Source organism: Myotis daubentonii, chromosome 10 (assembly GCF_963259705.1).
Source record: "Myotis daubentonii chromosome 10, mMyoDau2.1, whole genome shotgun sequence".
In the NCBI taxonomy this organism is placed as follows: Eukaryota; Metazoa; Chordata; class Mammalia; order Chiroptera; family Vespertilionidae; genus Myotis; species Myotis daubentonii.
Window position 1 is genome coordinate 17,894,611 of NC_081849.1, and position 22,008 is coordinate 17,916,618.

The following is a 22,008-nucleotide window of genomic DNA, read 5'->3' on the forward strand; positions in this document are numbered from 1 at the left end:
GACACAGCCGGGGTGGACTGAGCAAAAGAGAGAGCTTGAAGGATGACAAGGTCAGAGAAGGAATTCGCAGGCCACTGTAGGAACTTATTACTTTGTTCTTGGTGACATGGGAGAGGTCTTTGTGCAGAGAATCACGGGCTGTCTGGTTGAAGTGGAAACTAGGAGCCTAGCCAAAGGACAGAATGGTGGTCCAGGTGAGACACAATGGTAACTGGACCAGAGTGACAGGTGGAAAACAGTGACAACTCTTAAGTCCCGGAAATATTTTGAACACAGGTGCAAACAGAGTTCCTAATAAATTTGGCATGCGGTATGGGAAAAAGAAAGGCGTCAAAGATGATCCCAAGCTTTTGGACTGAGTAACTGGAAATATAGCACTTCCAATGACTCGCCTACTCGGACCTCTTGCCTGAAAATTGTAACCACCCTTCCTCTCTGTTGTATTTTCCAAATTATCAAATGGTCACCTCCCACAATTCAGTTATATACCACCGGGGTTCTCCCAAATAAAATTTAAGCTCCACCATGGCATGGCAGAAATATTTTTGTCTGGTTTTATCCCAGGACAACTACATTTGTCTAGATCAGCGGTTCTCAACCTGTGGGTCGTGACCCCTGATGGTCACAGGGTCGCCTAAGATCATCGGAAAACACATATATAATTACATATTGTTTTTGTGATGAATCACTATGCTTTAATTGTGTTCAATTTGTAACAATGAAATTGGGGGTCACCGCAACATAAGGAACTGTATTAAAGGGTCGCGGCATTAGGAAGGTTGAGAACCACTGGTCTAGATGCATCCCAAGCACTTAAAACAGAGCCTGACTATTTTAATAGGTATTCACAAATATTTTGGGTCCAAAATTCAGGCTCCAAAAGGTTAAAGAACGGTCTAATGTTATATATCTAGGAACTAATGACGGATTTGACCACAGGTTTTTCTGGTCCTGTCCACATTTCTTCTCCTACTTCCTAATTATACCTTGGCTGAAATATTAAAATCAATATTTCTATCTCTTGAAACAGAAATTTCTGCCCTGTGGTTCTATTATATCCTGTTGTTGAGCAGTATGGTAGAAGATGTGACTGATTGTGAACTACTAACTATTAATACACACTTCTGGATTTATCAGACTGAAGAATCAGCCAGATCTCAGGGAGAGGGGCCCCCAGGCTCTGGAGTCAAAAGACAAGGGTTCGAGGCCTGCCTCCACCACTTACTTGTTATAGAATCTGGGTGAACGCAATCATCTTGCCTAAGCCTCGATCTCCTTGTCTATAAAATAAATTCATTATATCATCCATCTACCTTTGTGGGTGAATAGAATTAGTGTAGAGATATAATCCAACAAGGTCAGCAAGTTGTAATTAGCCTTATAAATATTTTATAAAAATGGCTTAAATTTGGTGACACTGAAGGAGAAAACAATTAAACATGCTCTATGTCAATAGTCTATTCAACAGAAAGTATCTTATTTTTTTAAAAAAATCCTTCCATATTTCTTATTAAATATTTTTCTGTTTTTATTGATTTAGAGGGAGAGAGAGATAGAAACATCAGTAATGAGAGAGAACCATCACTCAGCTGCCTCCTACAAGCCCTCTACTGGGGATTGAGCCCGCAACCCAGGCATATGCCCTGACCAAGAATTGAACCATGATCTCCTGGTTCATGGGTCGACACTCAACCACTGAGCCACACTGACTGAGCTAAAAGGCATCTTATTTTTGTGTTTTGGTTGTTTTTTTTCCCATCTGATCCCATTGGCTTCACTTCCTTCTCCACATTTCCTACTTAATCACATTGCTGATAAAACCATTAGGGTCCCCTCAAATAAAAGTCTCAGAGTGTGCATGACAGGCCCTCCTCCTCCTCTGACTCAGTCCAGAGGTTATTAACACACATCCCCCTCTGCAAACAGAAACAAGAGAGCCTATCAAAGGCCTCCCTTCTGTTCTATAAACCCTCTAGAAAATTATCTAAACTTTACCCTAATGTGTCAGATATTCAGCAAGGCCATTGGAGAAGCAAGTCCAATTTACGACAATGTGCACAGTCTCGGGGACAACCTACATACAAGCAGGCAACTTACAGATGCTGAGCCCAGGAGCAGAGTCCTGCCCCAAGGCGTCTGGCACATTCCTCTGAATTCTCTCTCAGCCTCAGGTTTTTAAGAAAAGCGAATGCCCTTCCAACCAGCTGTCAATTTAGGTAAGGGTTTCAAGGAAAGTGTTTTTCTCTCTAAAGCTTCCAAAAGCCTGAAGCTTATTGATTTCTATCCTATGATCCCATATTCCCATTTCTAGATTATGTGCTGCCTCTCTGGAAATCCAGGGGATGGCAACATGGCAAACTGTGCTGCCAAACACTGCTCTTTTTGTGAATGTAATGTTTTAGCCCCAATTCATATCAACTTACGAACTCTCTCCTCTAGAGTTTACTCCTTATACAGGGGTAGGCAAAAGTAGGTTACAGTTGGTTGTATGGAAAAAGACATGCAGGTCATGATTATTACAACAGTGAATAAATACACTCTGCTTCATCTACTCACAGCTGTAAGCCTAATTATTCCTGCCCTTTATATCTCTGACTTGGTTCTTACAACATATTGTCATCTCTATTACCCATTTGCTTTTAAATTTTTTTCTATTTTTCTAATTACCTCCAATTTCTCAGCTATTCTCTGCTTTGTTAATAGCCATTTAGATAAACACAACAATAGTATTCTTAAGACTTATAGATTCATAAATACATATTTTATTTGCAAAAGAAAAAATGTAATTATTAAATCATTTTGACATGTCTTCTCAAATGTTAAAAACTTTAACATCTTGATTTGGGAGATGGTGATACAGGGTGTATATACACACATCGAGCTGTAAACTAAAGATTTGTGCACTTTGCTGTGTACATGTTACACCATTTTCTTAATGAAGAAAAAATCCCTGAATAGAGAGGATTCTTCAGAGACAGAGAGGAGGAGAATCTGTCAGTCAAACATTCAATGTTTTTGCTTAGCAGAAGGGAAAGGGGGGGGGCTTATTCTCAGAATAATCAACAGCATTATAACCACAAGTCTATTGGGAGGGACTAAAACTTCTGCGCCACTGAAGTAAATTAATGTAGCCATTTACTAAAGAATAATTTAGACAATGAAATCCCAATCTCTCTAACACGTCTCCAACATTGAAAAAGAAACTCATGGCTTTTGTTCAAAATCTTTTTCTGTTCATAGAAACAGTGATTGCACAAATAAAATAACTACAATATTATACTGAACACACTCTGCCAGACTCTGTACTAGAAACTTCAAATGATATTTTTCACCCACTCAATCATTCAATCAAATACTGGCTGGCGACTACTGTGTGCCAAACACTGTGCTGGGCACTGAGATATTTAATTTCACAGAAGGGAGATTTTTCTCCCTGATTATGTTATGCTCAGTGCAATATTAAAATTCATGTACATCTTGCAGTTTGAGAAATTCAGGCATTGTTTTAAGAATAATTTGCAAACGTTATCATTGAATTTAAACATTTCACATATACATTGGATATGTAAAATAGAGAATATGTTCCATTTAGATCATATACATTCAGATATTTTGGCTTAAGAAGTATGTGCGTCAAGGAAAAAAAACGATAAAATTATGCTGGCTTTATCTATACAAAACTCTTTCAGCTCACAGAAGTCTAGGTAAAGAAAGAAGTATTGTACAGTATGTCCAAGTTAATAATTTACCTTTGCCATCTTCTCTGCCAATTGCAACCGGCCATCAAGTTCCCTCCTGATCTGGGCTGCTTGTTCATCTGCATTATCCAACTTAAAAAAAAAAAACACACACACAGAAATTATACATATGTGATTGCTTAATTACAGTGACCTGCAGATTACAGTAAAAACGAAATGACTCGAAATCTTTTAAAATAAATTTCCTCAGCTACCTATTCAAAGAGAACAGTGAAGACTATTTAATTAGGTTAGTGGTCCTATTAAATTTCTTGGGCGCTTCTCACTGTGTTTTGGTTCACAGTAAAAGTTAATCTCCAAGGTTAATAGCTCAGCTTACCAAAAAAACTAATTATAACAATTCTTCACCTAAACTGTACACAACTCTAAACCAAGAGGTCCTCATTTCCTTCAGGTTAAATTGTCATGAAGTTCATTCAGCTCACTTCTCTGTCTTCATGAAGGTCAGTCCTAAATGGCTCCAGATAGATACATCTCATGTTTTGTTCTTTGAAATTCTAAGAATGCATTTCTGGACTGTGAGATACTGAGTCATATTTCATTTCTTTGTTCTTTTAAAAAACAGTCCCTTCATTTTTATAGCAAGTCTGTATTAGTGCCAAACTATAGAAGTACTATTTGATTGAAATAATTTTCTACCATTCAAGTCTTTATATATGCCTCATTCCAGTACCAACAAACTCACACTGCCAAGACAGCCTCCCATTCTTTCACAGACTGGCACCACATTAGAATTTCAGTCTTGTTCTAAATTGGACTGAAAGCAAGAAAAGAATGCTATCATCATTTTTAAGATATCTGCCACTTACGTGAAAAATTACTTTCACTTCTCCACTGAAATAATCTTTAACTTTTTCTATAACTTCAACTTTCCTCATGATTCCTTTTCCCCCAATTATTCATTCAATCCTCCTTTATTAATCCACTATAAAACCTGTTAAACTGACCTGAGTCATGCACAATATGGGAAGCACTGGCGGCTAGAGATGTGAACCAGGTAGATGTTTCTCTGAACTCATTCCTTCCCCTCTCCCATGCCATGCCTATCATTAAGAGGCCTGCACACACAATACAACCGTGTCTTAGTAAAGATCCATCTAAAGATTGAATTAGTACTGAGCACATTAAACACCCAGGAGAATGCAGATTTGCCGGAAGCCAATTCCAGCATGACCACAGGGCTGAATCTGGGAATGGCTGAGGGCATTTCCCCAAACCTGAATAGGATACATTAAACTGATTGTTTTCTGCCAGACAGCTCAGGGCATCTTAATCTACATGTTATTGCCTCCTACTGGCCAAACACCTGAACAGCCGTAGGCTAATTCCCCCATTCTGACAATGTACTATGGTTCCTACATCAATGAGAAGTCATTATAAGGTTTTACCTTTTTTGTAGAAAGACATCATAAAAAAGAAAAGGAAAGGAATTGCATGGAGATAAAAATTGGGTCAGCTGTCATACAACTTTTCAGCAGTGAAACACCGAGAGGGGGGATCAGATCACCAAGCGAAGAAATAATAAAGTGATGCTTACATTCCAACCCCCAAAAAAGGTTCTAAGCAGGTGAAGGACATGATCAGATCTGAGCTTTGGAAAGGAGAGATCACTCTGTCTCCAGCACAAACAGGAAGTTTATTTGTTTATTTAAAAGAAGATCTGGGGTTACCTTTCTAAAAAAATATGTTCCCAAGTTGATTTTAAATATCAAATCCATTTTAAAACAAGGTTAAAAATAGGCAAGATTTTCGTAAACTAAATCCTTATTGCAAAGGAGTTTCTCTGTCATCTCAAAAACAAACACACTTATAAATTAAACTTTATCATAAGTCTGTATGTATATGAAAAACATAGTATATATAAGATTCAATATTATCCATGGTCTCAAGCTATCCACTGGGGGGTCTCAGAACATATCCCCTGCAGGTAAGGGGACTACTGTAATGTTGAGCCATGTAAATAGCATGCCTACATACCCAGTTGTTCAAACCTTGGTGTCATCATTGAACTCTTTCCCTCACGGCCCACATCCAACCCAACCTAGTCATGTAGAGTAAAACCTAGAGTCACATAGTTGAGGCAGACCAGAATTTAGGTACTGTGAGTCCTTGACCAAGATTCTTTCTACTTTAGTATGGTGGAGTGTTTCCCTAGCTACTCCAAACACATCTCATTTTTGCAAGTACAGTTGTACATATTGTCATGGTGAAAATATTGTTTTCCTTTTAAACCCTCCAGAGAACTTGGTTTTGCATACCACTCCCCACCCCAACCCCCAAAAATGAGAGAAGAAAGAAGAGAAGCCTGAATGGATGGTTTGTAGATGTGAGGCATTAGACTTTAAAATGGTGGTGACACACCTGTCTCTAGTGCCAGATTTGGGCTATGAGATAAAGAAAATGGGGATATGGAGTTTGTGGTAGGAGCCAGGGTCAAGTCCTCACTCCACAAAGACTTCACCTTAACTCCATTTTCTTTTACTTTAAATTTCTGATTTCAACAGTTTATGTGATGATAGATTACCTACCTCACAGATGGCCTTTCTTGGCACAGGACAGTTTCCAAGTCTTTGAAAGAGGGTCATTCAACCCTGACAATAACAGATGTCCAGATGTATCTTTATTCTCTGCAATGCCTCTAGTATCTATTACATGGAGCCTTCTACAACTTATAAAAATATTTCACTGGTTTGACAAATATTTAGTACAGAAGACAGAGTTGTATTTTCCTCCTGTTCATTACACAAGGATTACTGTTTCCACACTCAGAGTTCTCTAGGCTAGGGAGTTTGAAATCTGGACCTTTGGGAGTCTAAGAACCTATTCAGGTTGTTGTGAAAATCTGGTAGAGAGATGTGTTTCTTTCCCCTTGGGGAACTGTTTAAATTTCATAGCTTACCAAAGATTCTCAAAGGGGTGGTTAACTCAAAAGAGTCAGAAAGTCATGTTCTAGGAGAAACTTCTGTATAGAAGCTTCTGTTTGTTCTAAAAGAGTCTGCAATGGCTTTCAAACATAAGATATGGAAAACGGCCACCTCAGACCTACACATCATCAATACTACCCTTACAGAGATTTGTTAAATTCTTTGGAAAGGGGCAGTAAGACCTAGGCTCTTAACAATGTGGACTTGAATGGCCCATGACTACTTCATTAACTTTGCTTTTTTCTCCACTGTACAGCAAGCAGTATTACGAAGTCTTCAGCAGCTACAAGTGTGTCCTTCCTGAAGCTCACACTTTATACAGAAAACAGTAAAAACTGTATGTAAAACAATATAATTGATACAAGAAAGTTACTGGTCAAGTATTGTGGGAATTCAGTGATGGAAGAGATGTTTTTCCTGGCTGACAATAACAGGATGAATTTGTGAACACTGAAGTATTAAAAATGGAGTTTGAGGGGTAGAGAAAACGTTGACCCGATGCAGCAGTCTATTAGGCTTGACATACAAATCTCAAACCCTGGGCTCTCCATGCCCCACGCCTCTCATGTTCCATGGAAACAGCTCTAAGAGAGGTCTCAGAGATGTCCAGCAAATCTCTCTTTGCAGAAGTCCTGGGAGGACCAAAAGCGTGTGTTGGTGGTCAACTATCTGACAGTTAAGAACATTTTAAACACACCACAAAAATAGCTTTACTGAGTTTAGCCCAACTGCTCCATTTTATAACGTGTGATATCATTCTTGCAGTGCTTAAAAAATATAAATATCAAATACTTGGATAAATTAAATCTCATATTTTAAACAAAAAAGATCTTTTAAGAAGTGCTTTTCACACCCTGTTGAGCATCATTACCCTCTCTGATTAATCTATTTTCTAGAATCAGGATAACTGTTTTTATATTAATATTGTCAATCACTAGACAGAGGGACTATTGGCTGTGTGTTTCCATACTGATGCCTTTGTAACGCTGTGTCAATGTGCCCTTCTTCCACCCATGAACAAAATCAATTCGATTTTTCTCTGTGACCCCACTCTAATTATGGTGTAACTCTTCAGACATATTATATTGTGTTATTAGTGTAATATTCATTTTTATGCTTTATTATTAAAAATACAAAGTAGACTAGGATTTGCACTGTCATGGAAATTTAGTGTTTTCTCTAAGATAAATTCATATGCTGGTCCACTGTATTTAAATTAGCTGTAAATCTGGAGAGTTACAAATAATCCATCATGAACAATAACCAACACAAACCTAATAGTGATTCCAAAAGAACACTCTACCCAACATTTTACCATATAATTTTCTAGTTGCCCCATGTTTGATTTATTTTGACAGTGCCATACGTATGGGTTTTTCAACATAACCTTAAAACACTGACCAAAGCTTTAAGTATTAGCAAATTATTTTATCAATACACCTGTTAATTCTCCACTATCACTTGAATCACAAATTACATATATCATAAAGATAGAGCAAAACTCTACCCTACTGACTCTGATTATTCCTGTTGTTTCCTGTGCTAGCCCCTTCACTCTCTCAGCCCACAAGCACACACGTTGGTCTTAGCTTGTTCTAGATGTCAGAGTGTCTGCAGTCATTTCTCAATACAATGTCATAAGGGCCTCTCTCCTGAGTTCCATCCCTCCACCTCCAATTGAAGGCAAAGAATTTCCTTCAGGCACCCCACAATAACCTCAAAGTAAAACTGAACTTATCTCCTTTACTATCCACTCTTCAACCTGACTCCATTTCTACATGATTCTGACTGCCCATAATCAGGCTATAATCTCAGAGGGAGGGAGGAAGGAAGGGAAGGGAGGAGAAAAAAAGGAGAACAGGGAGTAAATGATGAGAACAAATAAATATGAATGAGAGAGATGATACCCAAACACTCTAAGCCTAGTATTCAGGTCCTCCCATGTTTTTTTACCAATCTAACTTTCTAACTTCTTAGATAATTCCATTATTTATACAAATTAGCTGTTTCATTATTTACCAAACATGTTACACTTTCTGATCATATATCCATCTATATCTATATCTATATAATTTCATCATTTTTTATTTTTCAGTTACAGTTGACATACAATATTATATTAGTTTCAGGTGTACACCTCAGTGATTGGACATTATAAAACTTAAGTAATCATCCCAAAAAATATCATACACATCTGATACCATACATAGTTATTAGAATATTGACTATATTTCCTATGCTATTCTGTAGCTATTCTGTAACAACCAATTTGTATTTCTTAATCCCTTTACCTTTTCTACCCATACCCCCAAAACCCCTCCCATCCAGCAACTGTCAATATTATCTCTGTATCTATTAGTCTGTTTCTGTTCTGCTGGTTCACTTATTTTGATTTTTTAGATTCAATTGTTAATAGATATGTATTTACTAGTATTACCATTTGATTGTTTATATTTTTTATTTTTCCCTCTTCTTATTATTAAAGAAGACCCTTTAACATTATATTTCATACTGGTTTGGTGGTGATGAACTCCTTTAGCTTTTTCTTGTCTGGGGAGCCCTTTATCTGACCCTTAATTCTAAATGATAACTTTGCTGGGTAGAGTAATCTTGGTTGTAGGTCCTTGCTTTTTATCACTTTGAATATGAATATGTCTTGCAATCCCTTTTGGCCTGCGAAGTTTATGTTGAATATGTTTTCAAATTCTTGCTCATTCTCTTCTCTTTCTGGCACCCCCATGATGTGAATGTTGGTAGGCTTGAAGTTGTCCCAGAGGATCCTTACACTGTCTTCTTCATATTTTTTGTTTGTTTTTTGTCTTTTTGCTGTTCGAATTTGGGTGTTTTTTCCTTCCTGATATCCCAAATAGCTGATTTGACTCTCAGCATCCTCTATTCTACCACTGATTCCCTATAAATTATTCTTTATTTAAGCTAGTGTATCCTTCATTTCTGACTGGTCATTTTTTATGTTGTTGATCACTAAGTTCCATGAGTATCCTTAAAACCATTGTTTTGAACTTTGTATCTGGTAGTTTTCTTACTTCTATTTCATTTAATTCTTTTTCTGGAAATTTCTCCCTATCTTTCATTTGCAATATGTTTCTTTTTCTCCACATTTTGCCATCTTTTCTGTTTTTCTTTCTGTGGATTAGGTAGAGCTACTATGTCTCCAAGACTTGGTAGAGTGGCCTTGTGTAGTAGGTGTCCTGTAGGGCCCAGTGGTTCAGCCTCCCCAAACACCTGAGCTAAGCACTCCAGGCATTGCCCTGTCTGGGCTGTGTGCACTATCCTGTTATAGTTGAGCCTTGATTAATGATTGCATCACTGAAGGGATTGACCTCCAGGCCAATTGGCTGTGAGGAGCAGCTGCAACTACAGTGGAAGAGCTGCTGTGCAGGAGTCAACCCTATGGAGCAGCACTTGCTTCAGTGGAGCTTTGATGCTCACCGAGTCTGCCCCTTGAGGGTATCACTCATGGAGGTGGTAGGAGTGTAATCTGGTGTGAGCCAAAGCTGACCACAAGGTGCACTGGTTTTGTGGCCTCCAGGAAGTGCAAAGTCAGCCATGCCTGTGCCCTGCCTGGGGCCTCCCAGCACAAACTACAGAGCAATCTGCAGATGGCTGCTACTTGCATTGGACGTGGAGGTGCCCAGGAAAGGCCAAGCTGTGAACCAAGGATGGCTGCTGCTGGTGCTGGGCTTGGGCCCACTTATCAGGCAGTATGGGGCACCCTATGGCCAGCTGCTGCTTGTTTGAGAGATTTTAGGAAAGTCTGAAGCATGAGGCAAGAGAGGTCAGCTATATGGAAAAGCCATTGGAAATGGTTTGGACTTGCTGGTTAGGTGGGGTGGGGTCTCAGGGAATCACCAGGGCAGGACAAACAGTATGGGCCAGGTTGATGGAAACACAGATATGGCGCCTGCCTGTCAGCTCTGTGGTGGGGAGGGCTCAGCAAAGAAGCAATGGCTTCTGCTAGCACTTCTGTCTTGGAAAAAGCTGTCTTTCCCAGCTATGGCCCTGATGCCAGACAATTTAGTTCCTCCCTGTATGTCCCTGGTTCATTTCAAGCTGCTGCCCCAATACTGTAGCTCAGAGGGAGCGAGTCTGAGTAAGTCTATGCATGAACCCTTTGAGAATTGCCTGGGACCCCAGAAATCGCAGCATCACTCATCCACAGTCCCTACTGGTTTTTACAATCTGGAGATATGGAGACTTCTCTGCACTGGAATCCTGGGCTGAAGGGTCTGGTATGGGGCTGGGACCCCTTGCTCCTCCTGGAGGGACCTTAGCAGCCAAGATATCCCTGATAAAAAACTGCCACATGTGGGTGTGGGACCAGCCTATTTTGTGCCTCTGCCCCTCCTACTAGTCTCAATGTGGCTTCTTTTTTAATTCCCTAGTTGCAGGACTTCCACTCAGCCAGAGTTCGCACAGTTCTGAAGGATGGTTGTTCTGTAGTTTAGTTGTATTTTTTCATGTAGTGTAGGGTGGAGGCAAGTACCACGTTTAACTACACCACCATCTTGACCAGAAGCCTCCCAATCATATATTTTGCTTGTGTTTCTCCTGCCTGGGACTCTCTTCTTACATACCTTCATTGCCCAGATCAATCTCCAAATCTTCGGAGAAGACTACTTAACCAATCATGTAGTAACAAAGCAGGTACTATCTGATAACATATCTTTCATAGTTTTTTTTGTTGTTGAACTCTGATACTTAGGACTTTACCTCAAACTGCAATGCATGCCCTCTATTAGTACACCCTACTCTAATAAAATCCATCTCCAATGGTGGGACACATATAACTAGACTCAATTTTAATACAAATCCTAAGAATAATTCCTGTATTTAAAAGGTCCTTAGATCCTAAGGACTTCCATGCTGACCCATCTTCCATAAGGCAATCTCCTTTAAAAACAAAAACAAAAAACCCTTCCTCCCTTTTTCTTGATCACTGAGAATTAGCCAAAAATCACCAGGTAACTAAAACTTGTTTTGTAATTTCATACAATGAAAAGAACATAAGGAAATGAAGTCACTCCTCTATTCAGAAGAGCACATTGCCTATATGACGTTATGTATGAACCAGGTAGCATTCTGTCTGCTGGAGGAAAAGTTTTCAGAGAACTCCTTTACCATATATCTACCTTCTAAATTATGTAATAGAAACCTAACTCAGAAATAGCAGTTTTGCCATGGATTCTCATTGAGTCTTAAAAATGCATTTCCCAAACCACACTTTCTTTTGAATACTTAAAAGCAGGGAAAAGATAAATGAGTTAATTAGATATAAAATTACCCTATGTGAACTGAACTAAACTATATTAAATAATAGATCAAATGTTCAAAAGCAAGAATATATAAAATTTAACCTCAAACATAAAAACCCTGGAACTTCAACAGCCTGGAGAATATGCATGCATATTCTCTAAAATAGTAGATCTAATTTGGCAAATTTTTACACGTCATGAAATTTTCTTTAGTTATTTTCATTTGGTATTAACAGTTTATCTTCTGGACAAAAGGAATGAGCTCATATCTTCAAGCAATTATTTACTAACTATACTCCCCCCAATAGCGTAACTGAATATGCAGTCACATTACTAATGAAATAATGCTGAAATTGAGAACTTAGCACTAAATAAAACAACACATGCACTATCAGTGCTATTAGAGAACAGTAACCCCATAAAGTTCTCATGGTAAGGATTCAAGAAAAGACCCCATGTGGATCAGGCAGAAAGAGGGGAAGAACAGCCATTATTAACCCCCTGGATTCTTTTCCCTAAGGAAGGGGGGCGGGCTTTGCCAGAAGGAGCACTGACAAGTTGTTCCAGCTGAAGGAAGAGAAGGCTGCCTCTGTAGTCCTTTGCAGCCTTTCTTCGGCTTCCATTGGAAAAAACGAACAAACAAAATCCAGAGTGAACAGGAGGAAAGACCTCAAGAAAATAGACTGGGGATGCTGCAACCAGGAAAGGGAATACAGTACATGGGTGAAAAGGGAAGCAATATTCGTAGGCAAGGGACAGAAACCCCTGTGAAGGTTACAACCCAAGATGTAGGCCCACTAAAAGGGTGAGGCTTCCTCGGGTAATAGAATACACGCCACTCCCCAACACCCTGCCACAACACCAACACAGCTCTAGGACATAACAGTCAATCACAGCTACAAGATGCAAGACACTGACCCTCTCTGAGGAGGAATACTTAAGGAAACCCAAAGTCAAGAGGAAGACAAAGACAAGGATACGAGAACTTGAAACTTCTTGTACCTATGGCTATAACAAACATTAAGCACTGCCCAACTCCCAGTCAGATCAACAAATATCCACACACTAAAGGCAAATATATTTCAGTTCTTGTTACCTGATACAATGTGTCTGGATTTCAATAAAAAATTACAAAGCATGCCAAAAGGAAAAAAGGAAAAGTGTAGAGAGCAAAAACAAGCACTCAAGCCAAATTTAGATGTGACAGAGAGGTTACAGTTATCAAACAAAACATTTAAATAACTATTATTAATATGTTAAGGGCTCTGATGGAAAAAGTTGAAAACATTCTCAAATACAAAGAGAAAAAGCTCCAAGACAAACAAAACAGAACATCCCAGAACTATGGGGCAATATCAAAACTGTAATACCCAAAGGAGAAGAGAGAATGGGACAGAAGGAATATTTGAACTAGTAATATCTGAGAACTTTCCAAAATTAATGACAGACACCAACCCAGGAATCACAGAACACACCAGGAAAGAGAAATATCAAAGGAAAACCTATACCTAAACATATTCATATTTAAATGGCAGAAAACTAAGATGATAGAATATTGACGGAAGCCATAGGACAAAAACGCCTTACCTGTAGCGAACCAAGAAGAGCTATATCAGACTTCTCATCAGAAACCATACAAGAAGAAAGTGGAGTGAAATCTTCAGGGTTGAAAGAGAAAAGAAGCTAACTGATAATTGTATGTCCAATGAAATTATTCTCTAAACATGAAGGAGAAAAAAAGTATTTCTCAGACAAACAAAAACTGAGGGAATTCATCACCAGAAGTCCTGCCTTTTAAGAAATATTAAATGGGCCTAACCGGTTTGGCTCAGTGGATAGAGCGTCGGCCTGCGGACTGAAGGGTCCCAGGTTCGATTCCAGTCAAGGGCATGTACCCTGGTTGCGGGCACATCCCCAGTAGGAGGTGTGCAGGAGGCAGCTGATCCATGTTTCTCTCTCATCGATGTTTCTTACTCTCTATCCCTCTCCCTTCCACTCTGTAAAAAAACCAATAAAATATATTTTTTAAAAAGAAATATTAAATGAAGTTTTTCAGAGATAAAGATACTGATATAAGTAAAAAACTAAATCTACATAAAGAAAAGGAACAAATGAAGGTAAAATATAATCTTTTATTTTTCTTATTTTTTTCTTAATTGATCTAAAATTTTATAGCATATAATCAACAAAATGAATAACAGAAATGTCACAAAAGATGGGAAGAAGGAATTAGGAATTCTCTATTATGGGATAGCATTACACTTAACACCTTATTGTGTTACTTGAAGGTAGACTTAGATTATTTCAAAATGGATATTGTAAACCTTAGGGCAACCACTAAATAAGTTTTTTTTTAAAAAAACAAGTATAAGTAGTACATCAAAAGAGGATATAAAATGGAATCATAAAATGTTCAATTAAAAGTAGAGAAGGCAGAAAAAGGAGGGGAGACAAAGAACAAATGCAAGGAAGTGACAACACAAAGACTGTACAACTTAATCCGAGTAAACTATTTCAAATATGAATAGTCTAAACACAGCCATTAGAAGGCAGAGATTGTGAGGTTGGATTAAAAAAACAACAAGCCCTAACCGGTTTGGCTCAGTGGATAGAGCATCGGCCTCCGGACTGAAGGGTCCCAGGTTCGATTCAGTCAAGGGCATGTACCTCAGTTGTGGGCACATCCCCAGGAGGGGGTGTGCAGGAGGCAGCTGATCGATGTTTCTCTCTCATCATCGATGATTCTAACTCTCTATCCCTCTCCTTCCTCTCTGAAATCAATGAAGATATAAAAAAAACACACACAAAAAACAAGATGCAATTATATGCTCTACAAGAAACCCGCTTTAAGCATAAGGAATCATATAGGTTAAAATAAACAGATGGAGAAAGATACCCCATGTTAATCCTAATCCAAAGAAAGCTAGAGTAGCTATCTCAGTATAATATAGTAGATTTCAGAGGGGAAAAAAGAGGGACTTTATATAATAATAAAGGAATTAATTCCGCAAAAAGACATATTCTAAATGTGTACAAACCTAACAGAGCATAAAAATACATGAGGCAAATATTGATAGAATTTTTAAATAATTAATCTGTTGTTATAAAGATCTGAATTATAAGTACATATGTTCCAAGTCATAGAGGATATAAATCAGGGGATCCACACCAGTGCTTTAGAAGTGATCTTAAAAGCAAGCAAAGGATTAATTTTAAAATATCTTGAGTTAATAAACAAACTCATAGATTCACATATATTTATGACCCTGTAACATCCAGTATAAACTTTCATGCATATGTAATAACTCCTTTTCTGGGTCTATCTGCTCTATTAGACTTTGGCATATGGAGAATAAATATTTTTATCTTGCTCAGCTTGATTTCCCCAACACCTAGCAAGGTTTCTGACTTGACTAAATACCCAATAAATATCTACTGAATCTGAATTTTACTACTAAATTAAGTTAATCAATATTTAACTGTAAAGTAAGCTATTGTTTCATTAAAAATACAAACTCCCAGTTGCATTTATCTTTTAAAGTAGGAAATTTTGGTTTTACAGTCACCTTCCACTATTATCAAACCGCCAATGGGTTTAATAACATAGTTAAAAACAATTACCATGAATCACCATTGTTCACAGGGTTAAGGTGCCACATTGCTTTAGTATTAATTAACTCTTTTAATGTATTCATCTTAAATGATACACAAATTAGTAATTCAAAGTAAATAACGGATAGAATGTCAAAATAAGAGAAGTAGATCTGCAAAAGATTAAAAATAAATGTAAACATATAAACAGTGTAGAAGTATAACTCTTAATGAACTGGTGAACTTTTAAATACCAGAACTTTGTCCATTTAAATTGTGTATCATGCCCTGACCGGTTTGGCTCAATGGATAGAGCGTCGGCCTGCGGACTGAAGGGTCCCAGGTTCGATTCCGGTCAAGGACATGTACCTTGGTTGCGGGCACATCCCCAGTAGGGGGTGTGCAGGAGGCAGCTGATCGATGTTTCTCTCTCATCGATGTTTCTAACTCTCTATCCCTCTCCCTTCCTCTCTGTAAAAAAATCAATAAAATATATTAAAAAAATAATAAATTGTGTATCAGGGCAGAGTTAAATAATTTATACCTCTAAAATAAGCAAATAAAATGCAAATAGGGAAGGAATACATTACTAGACAAATCACAGGGTCTAAAGATGAAAGACTTGGAAAAAAACATGATATTTTATTGAGCTTTTACATATGTATGATTTGAATAAGAACAGAAAAGAAAATACATTATTCACTGTAATCACTTTAAATTATGCAGTTTAGGATTCATCTCCAATTAATTTCTATCTGGCTAGGTTAAAAAAAAAAACCCTGAAATTTCAGTTACTTCCATAAAATTTTACGTTATCTTTATGTAAAATTATTTTGCATTGAGGAATAACTGTTTATTTTAAACTGCCAACCCAACCTTCTTCGGATAACAGATTATTTCTATTTTACTATTTGGACATGCCCCTTATATACCAAACAGGCACAAATCTGATGCCCTAAAATAGGGCACAGGGGACATTTATTTACTAGATAAAATGTACTGATGTTCTTCTTCCTCTATCAAATAATTCTTTCAAAACCTTCTTTACAAATATCACTATTTGACTTACTGAAATTATATTCCACTCAACTTTTCAACCAAAAGTGATTAAATAGAAAGTAAAGGACATCTCCACAGGCTTGTAAACACTTGAGGTGCACTCTGAGTCCGGCAGGGTAATGGGAAATACGATGGGCCACTTACCTGACATGCATTGTAAAGGAGTTGGTGCTCCAGTTTCTTAATACCCAGAATCTGCTGAAACATCTCATAGAGCTGTTCCTTGCTCAGAATAAGTTCAGACACAGCACTGAGGGTCATCCTACTTGGCTGTTTGCACAAGTCCTCTTCACCCCTGTAAATGGCATCGTATTTGGCTATCCATGAGCTCAGCACTGTCTCTTTGCTTAAGCCATCAATTTCTGGCAAACTCCGCACACGTTTCTCGATATTCTTCTTAAACACCTCTCTGAAGTCATTAGCAGAACATCCTCCACTCTGAACCATTCTGGCCACTCGATCACTCTTCAGAAAAACCTGGAAAAAAATAAAGAACAAAAACCCGTTTATAACTAAGCAGAGACACTAACACACCTCTTTGTAGCAATCTAGCCAGTCTTAACACCAAACATTCCACAGTGATTCCAATGTTTTTTTAATATATGATAATGAATGATATAATGGAGGCCCCAAATCTACTCTCTAAAATGTTGAAATATTTAGGAGAGACAGTAACCAGTGCTGAGGAACTGTAAGATGATCTTGATCTACATGCTATCCCCCCACCTGTAAATCAGAGGCCTCTCTGCTAACTGAATCCTTTAAGAGTTGATTAAGAAAGTAATTGGAGATATGACTGTACTTGGGAGTTCTGGCTAGTTTTTCAGCAGAGATAAAGACCCCGATTGTTTGAGGGAGGATCTGAAAGCCAATAGTGTGCTAAGTCCAGTATCCAAGTCAATACGCATCATGTATAACTCAATCACGAATGCTTCACATTTGGGCGTGAGGGTACGCCCGACCCCATCCCTGATCTCACCAGTCCTCCAACTTGTCACACATTTCTTATAACCAGGAAGAATGGATGACAGAAAAGAGATGCTCATGAAATAGGTAGGAAGAGATGGGCTATCCATATATATATAAAAGTCTAATATGCAAAGTGTCCCCTTGGGAGTTCAACTGGGAGACCGGGAGTTCGATCCCTCAACTATGAAGTGCACTGACCACCAGGGGGCGGCGCAAAACGCAGGGAGGCCCCAGCCAGCAGCTGGAAGGCCCCGATCTGCCCTGGCTTGGGGATCCTACCCGAGCATGAATTACATGTACCGGGCCTCTAGTAAGTAATAAAGTCATCCTATATAATAAAAGTCTAGGTGGTGTGACATGCAATGTCATCACAAGATGGCCACCACAAGATGTGGGAGCCTGTGGGATCAGGCCTAAACTGGCCGTCGGACATCCCACAAGGGGTCCCAGATTGGAGAGGGTGCAGGCTGGGCTGAGGGAACCCTCACCCCCGTGCACAAATTTCGTGTACTAGGCCTCTAGTATCATATAAGAGACATCAGGCAATCTTTCCCTTCTTCTAAGTTAAGGGCCCAAATATAAATAAGTATCAGTCATGATTTATTAAACATCTATTCTGCCATCAATATTCCTAAGCATCTTCTAGGGGTCATATATAAATGCTTTATTCCTGCTTTTTTTCTTTCAATAATGACAACAAATTATCCCAGAAGAGTCCACAGGACTGTTTAATGCAGCCTCCAAAAGTTATATCTGTAATTAAACTTATGGAACAAAAGTTCATGTCAACTTTTACCCTAAGAACTGACTCATAATATGGAGGCACTCCCAAGTTGTGTATGACCCTATCACCTGGACCATGCTACCAGCATGTCTGTCTGCATGTGGGCAAGCAGCACATGTGTTCCACACAAAGTGGCCTCGCTCATCCCACTGACTGCCATGCTCAGCTACGGGACCCCAAACCTTTCCCCACGACTTTATATTTCCTCTTTCACACAAAATGTCCTTGTTTCCTATCTTTGCTCAACAGACAGAGTGTTCCTGATTCTCAAATATTTTGGTTTACTGACTAATGTACTGAACCAGGGAAACATGTATAATATACATGCAATGCTTCCTCTCTCTCTTTCTCAGCTGTGGCTCAATTACTTACTATAGGAAAGATTCTGTCTTATTTTCTAATTTTCCAAGTCAAAACTAATTTATTCTTAAGTGGCAGATATAAGAATAGTACTTTTAATATATCTAGATCAGTGGTTCCCAAAGTGAGGCACATGCCCCACAGGGGGGCAACTTGATTATTAAGGGGGGCAAATCGAGAATGAGTTATTAACAGTGAATTTTTCACATTTCTTATGGTTCTAGGGGCCTCATATACAGTACATAAATATATATGGTAACATACTTATGCATTCCATTTCTCTATGTTTTGGAACTTTATTTGCTATTTTTTCATATCACTTCATATTATTATTTTTAACAATTTCTTAGTAATTTCTTCCTCAGTATTTCAAATGTCCTTTCGTTCATTTATTTTTCTCTTTCATGGATGCCATGTTCTTTGGAAGCTTGTTTAGACCGAGTGAATGGCCTTGTATGCTTCCTCCAAGTGAATAGGAGTTCACTTTTTTTAATAATAATAATTATATGTCACAGGCCGGGGGAAGCATCAGGATTTTAGAGATGCTTAGGTGGGGCATGGCCAAAAAAAAGGTCGGGAACCACTGATCTAAATCAAGGCACATGAAATTAAGATATTTAACAATATATTTTGTCAAAGAAGGCCATTTACTACTTCAGAAGACATAGGGTATCCATCTCCTTCTTTGTCATGTTCATCTAATTGCACTACTGTCATTGGGCACTAGAACACTATATGTAATATTATATCTATGGGAAAATAATTGAAGTTGAAACAAGCAACTTTTGAAAACTTGTAATTTTGTCTAAAGTTGTAATGGCAAGATAAATGGCATACTAATATATCTTTTCTAATTCCTGTGATACCTAGATCTTAATTAGGAACATAGGAAAGCTCAAGTAGTCAATGAAGGTGAACTGTGCCAGTTATCAATCTATAGCTTCTCAGCACTACCCTGCTTATGCCAGCCAGGATAATTTTAAAGGGTGCTGATTTTTACTGTATTGATTTTAGAGAGAGAGGAAGGGTGAGGGAGGGGGAAGAAAGATAGAAAGAGGGAGAGAGAAACCATGATTTGTTATTCTACTTATTTATGCACTCATTGGTTGAGTATTGCATGTGCCCTGACCAGGGATCAAACCCGCAACCTTGGCATATCAGGACAACGCTCTAACCAACTGAGCTACCTGGCCAGGGCAGAAGGGTTCTTCTAACTGGTTCTCTTCTTATTTGGAGGTGCATGGCACCCACCCATGGACAGCTTCTCTCCAGACCTCTGATGGTGGCTTCACGCCGTCCCACCCCCATTGGCAGATTCCCAGTGAGTTCTGCAGGGCAGCACCTCCCTGGGGACCATTTCCCTCCAGCACCCAGAAGGCAGATTTCCATGTGAACTTCTCTGCCATCCAGTAGGGCACAACCACGTCTCCTCCAGTGAGGTCTGATTCCAGCCTTGGGGATGGGGGACTGGGACCCTCTTCCAGATTCCTTCCTTCCTTGGATGCTGTGTTCCCCTATCTGTTGCTCCTGTGTTCCTTATTTTCCTTACTCATGTAGTCAATCCCACATTGTTTGTGTTAAATTTTCCCTGTTCAACTATTGTGTGGCTTCTGGCTCCAGATTGCACCCTGGAAATACTGAAACACTATATGTAATATTTTATCTATGGGAAAATAATTGAAGTTGAAACAAGCAACTTTTGAAAACTTGTAATTTTGTCTAAAGCTGGAATGGCAAGGTATTTTTAAAGTGCAATATGACTGAAGACTGGCTTCAGAAAAACTTTTAATTACTTGATATTTAATATTCCAAGTTGGCAGGCATTTCATTTTTTCCAACTTCTGCCTAACACAGTCAGTACTAAGTTCCACCAAGTAATCAAACCACATTTTTGAAGCAAAGACTCTATTGAACTTAAGTACTATCTGGATTCTTAATTTTGCCTATAAAAGCCATACCTAGAGCCATACTTAGTCCGATTACATGTTATTTAATTGGCATTTATTAAGTTAACAACGTGTCAAGCAGTTTGCTAAGTGTTAGAGACACAAAGATAAATGAACCTAAGACCCTGTCGTCACACAGCTCATGCTCCCTGAGACAGACAGAAGAAACAATAAGATACAATCAGGTAAGAGAATAATAGAAACCTATGCAAAGGGAGGAAAAGCTAAGGAGAAAAAAATTATGAACTCTGTTGGGAAAGGTGGGGTGGTTCACAGGGTAGAGACGACAGAACTATAATTTTATTTGGCCTGTGGGTTAAGTGAGGGGTAAAGTGAGAATAAAATACATTTCCGGAAAATAAAAGAACAGGATTAGAAAGCATAGAGGCATTCCACAGCATGACCTTTTAAGGGAAATAAAAATTTTCATATTGCAGGAGCCTTAAATGTAAGGGTGAGGGCAGCAAAGGCTGGGCCAAGCAGACCAAGAGAGACCAGACAGCAAGATGCACGTGTGCCACGAAAGGCATCGGTGCTCACTCTGGTGACCAGGAGTCAGTGATGAGGGCAACCAGGTATTGAAATGTTGAGACACATGAGTTAGAGGAATCACTGGCTGTAGCATCAAAGGTAAAAGGACAACTGACCAGAGCAGAGATTGGGATATCAGTTATCAGAGGAGTACAGTAGACCAGGTGCGAAACAGTAAGTGCCTAATCTAGGGCAAAGGTCATGGGCTAGAGAGAGAGGTAGAAACAAGAGAGCAGGCTGAGAGAATTAACAGATCTTGATGATTTACAGAATGTGTGAAAGTAAGGCAGAAAAAACATTATGATTCACAGGTTTTTTAATGGGGTGCCCGGATTCTACTAACCTAAAATAAAGAACCAAATAATACAGGTAGAACAGCGTGTGTGTGTGTGTGTGTGTGTGTGTGTGTGTGTGTGTGTGAGTGTGATGTTTGTATATGGTGTTGGGTCATGGATAATTCCGTTTTGGTAGAGGTCAGCTTTGCAGACAAAATACAGTACAAATAAAAAAGAATCAAGAACAAAACTCTATGAAATACCTCCCTTTAAATGGCTGACAGAACAAGTAGATGGAGGGGAGGCCGGTGGTGCCAGGACACCAGAAGGAAAATTATGACATGTTGGCAATTAGGGGGGGGGAGAAGAGAAAATGAAATGCCACAATAAAAATCACTTAAATTAACAAGAGAACGGGTTGATCTTCATCACCACTAGGTCTCCTTTCGCAAAGAAGAGTTAGTGACATGGTGAAGAATGGGAGCCAGTTGGCAGGAGGGAGAAGAGGACCAGTGGCAATGAAGTTAAGACAGCAGAT

General features: G+C 38.7%; 1 protein-coding gene across 10 annotated transcripts in view; it reads right to left on the reverse strand.

Annotated features, from left to right (window-relative positions):
- The window catches only part of CADPS2 (calcium dependent secretion activator 2), a 485,821-nt gene that overhangs the window by 301,396 nt on the left and 162,417 nt on the right, over nucleotides 1-22,008 (reverse strand). For all 10 annotated transcript variants that reach the window (XM_059711678.1, XM_059711675.1, XM_059711674.1 and 7 more), the window contains exons 3-4: nucleotides 16,750-17,082; nucleotides 3,750-3,830 (exon numbers count right to left, since the gene is read on the reverse strand). In XM_059711678.1, coding sequence (XP_059567661.1) covers nucleotides 3,750-3,830; nucleotides 16,750-17,082 — 414 coding nt within the window. The remainder of the gene's footprint in view (nucleotides 1-3,749; nucleotides 3,831-16,749; nucleotides 17,083-22,008) is intronic.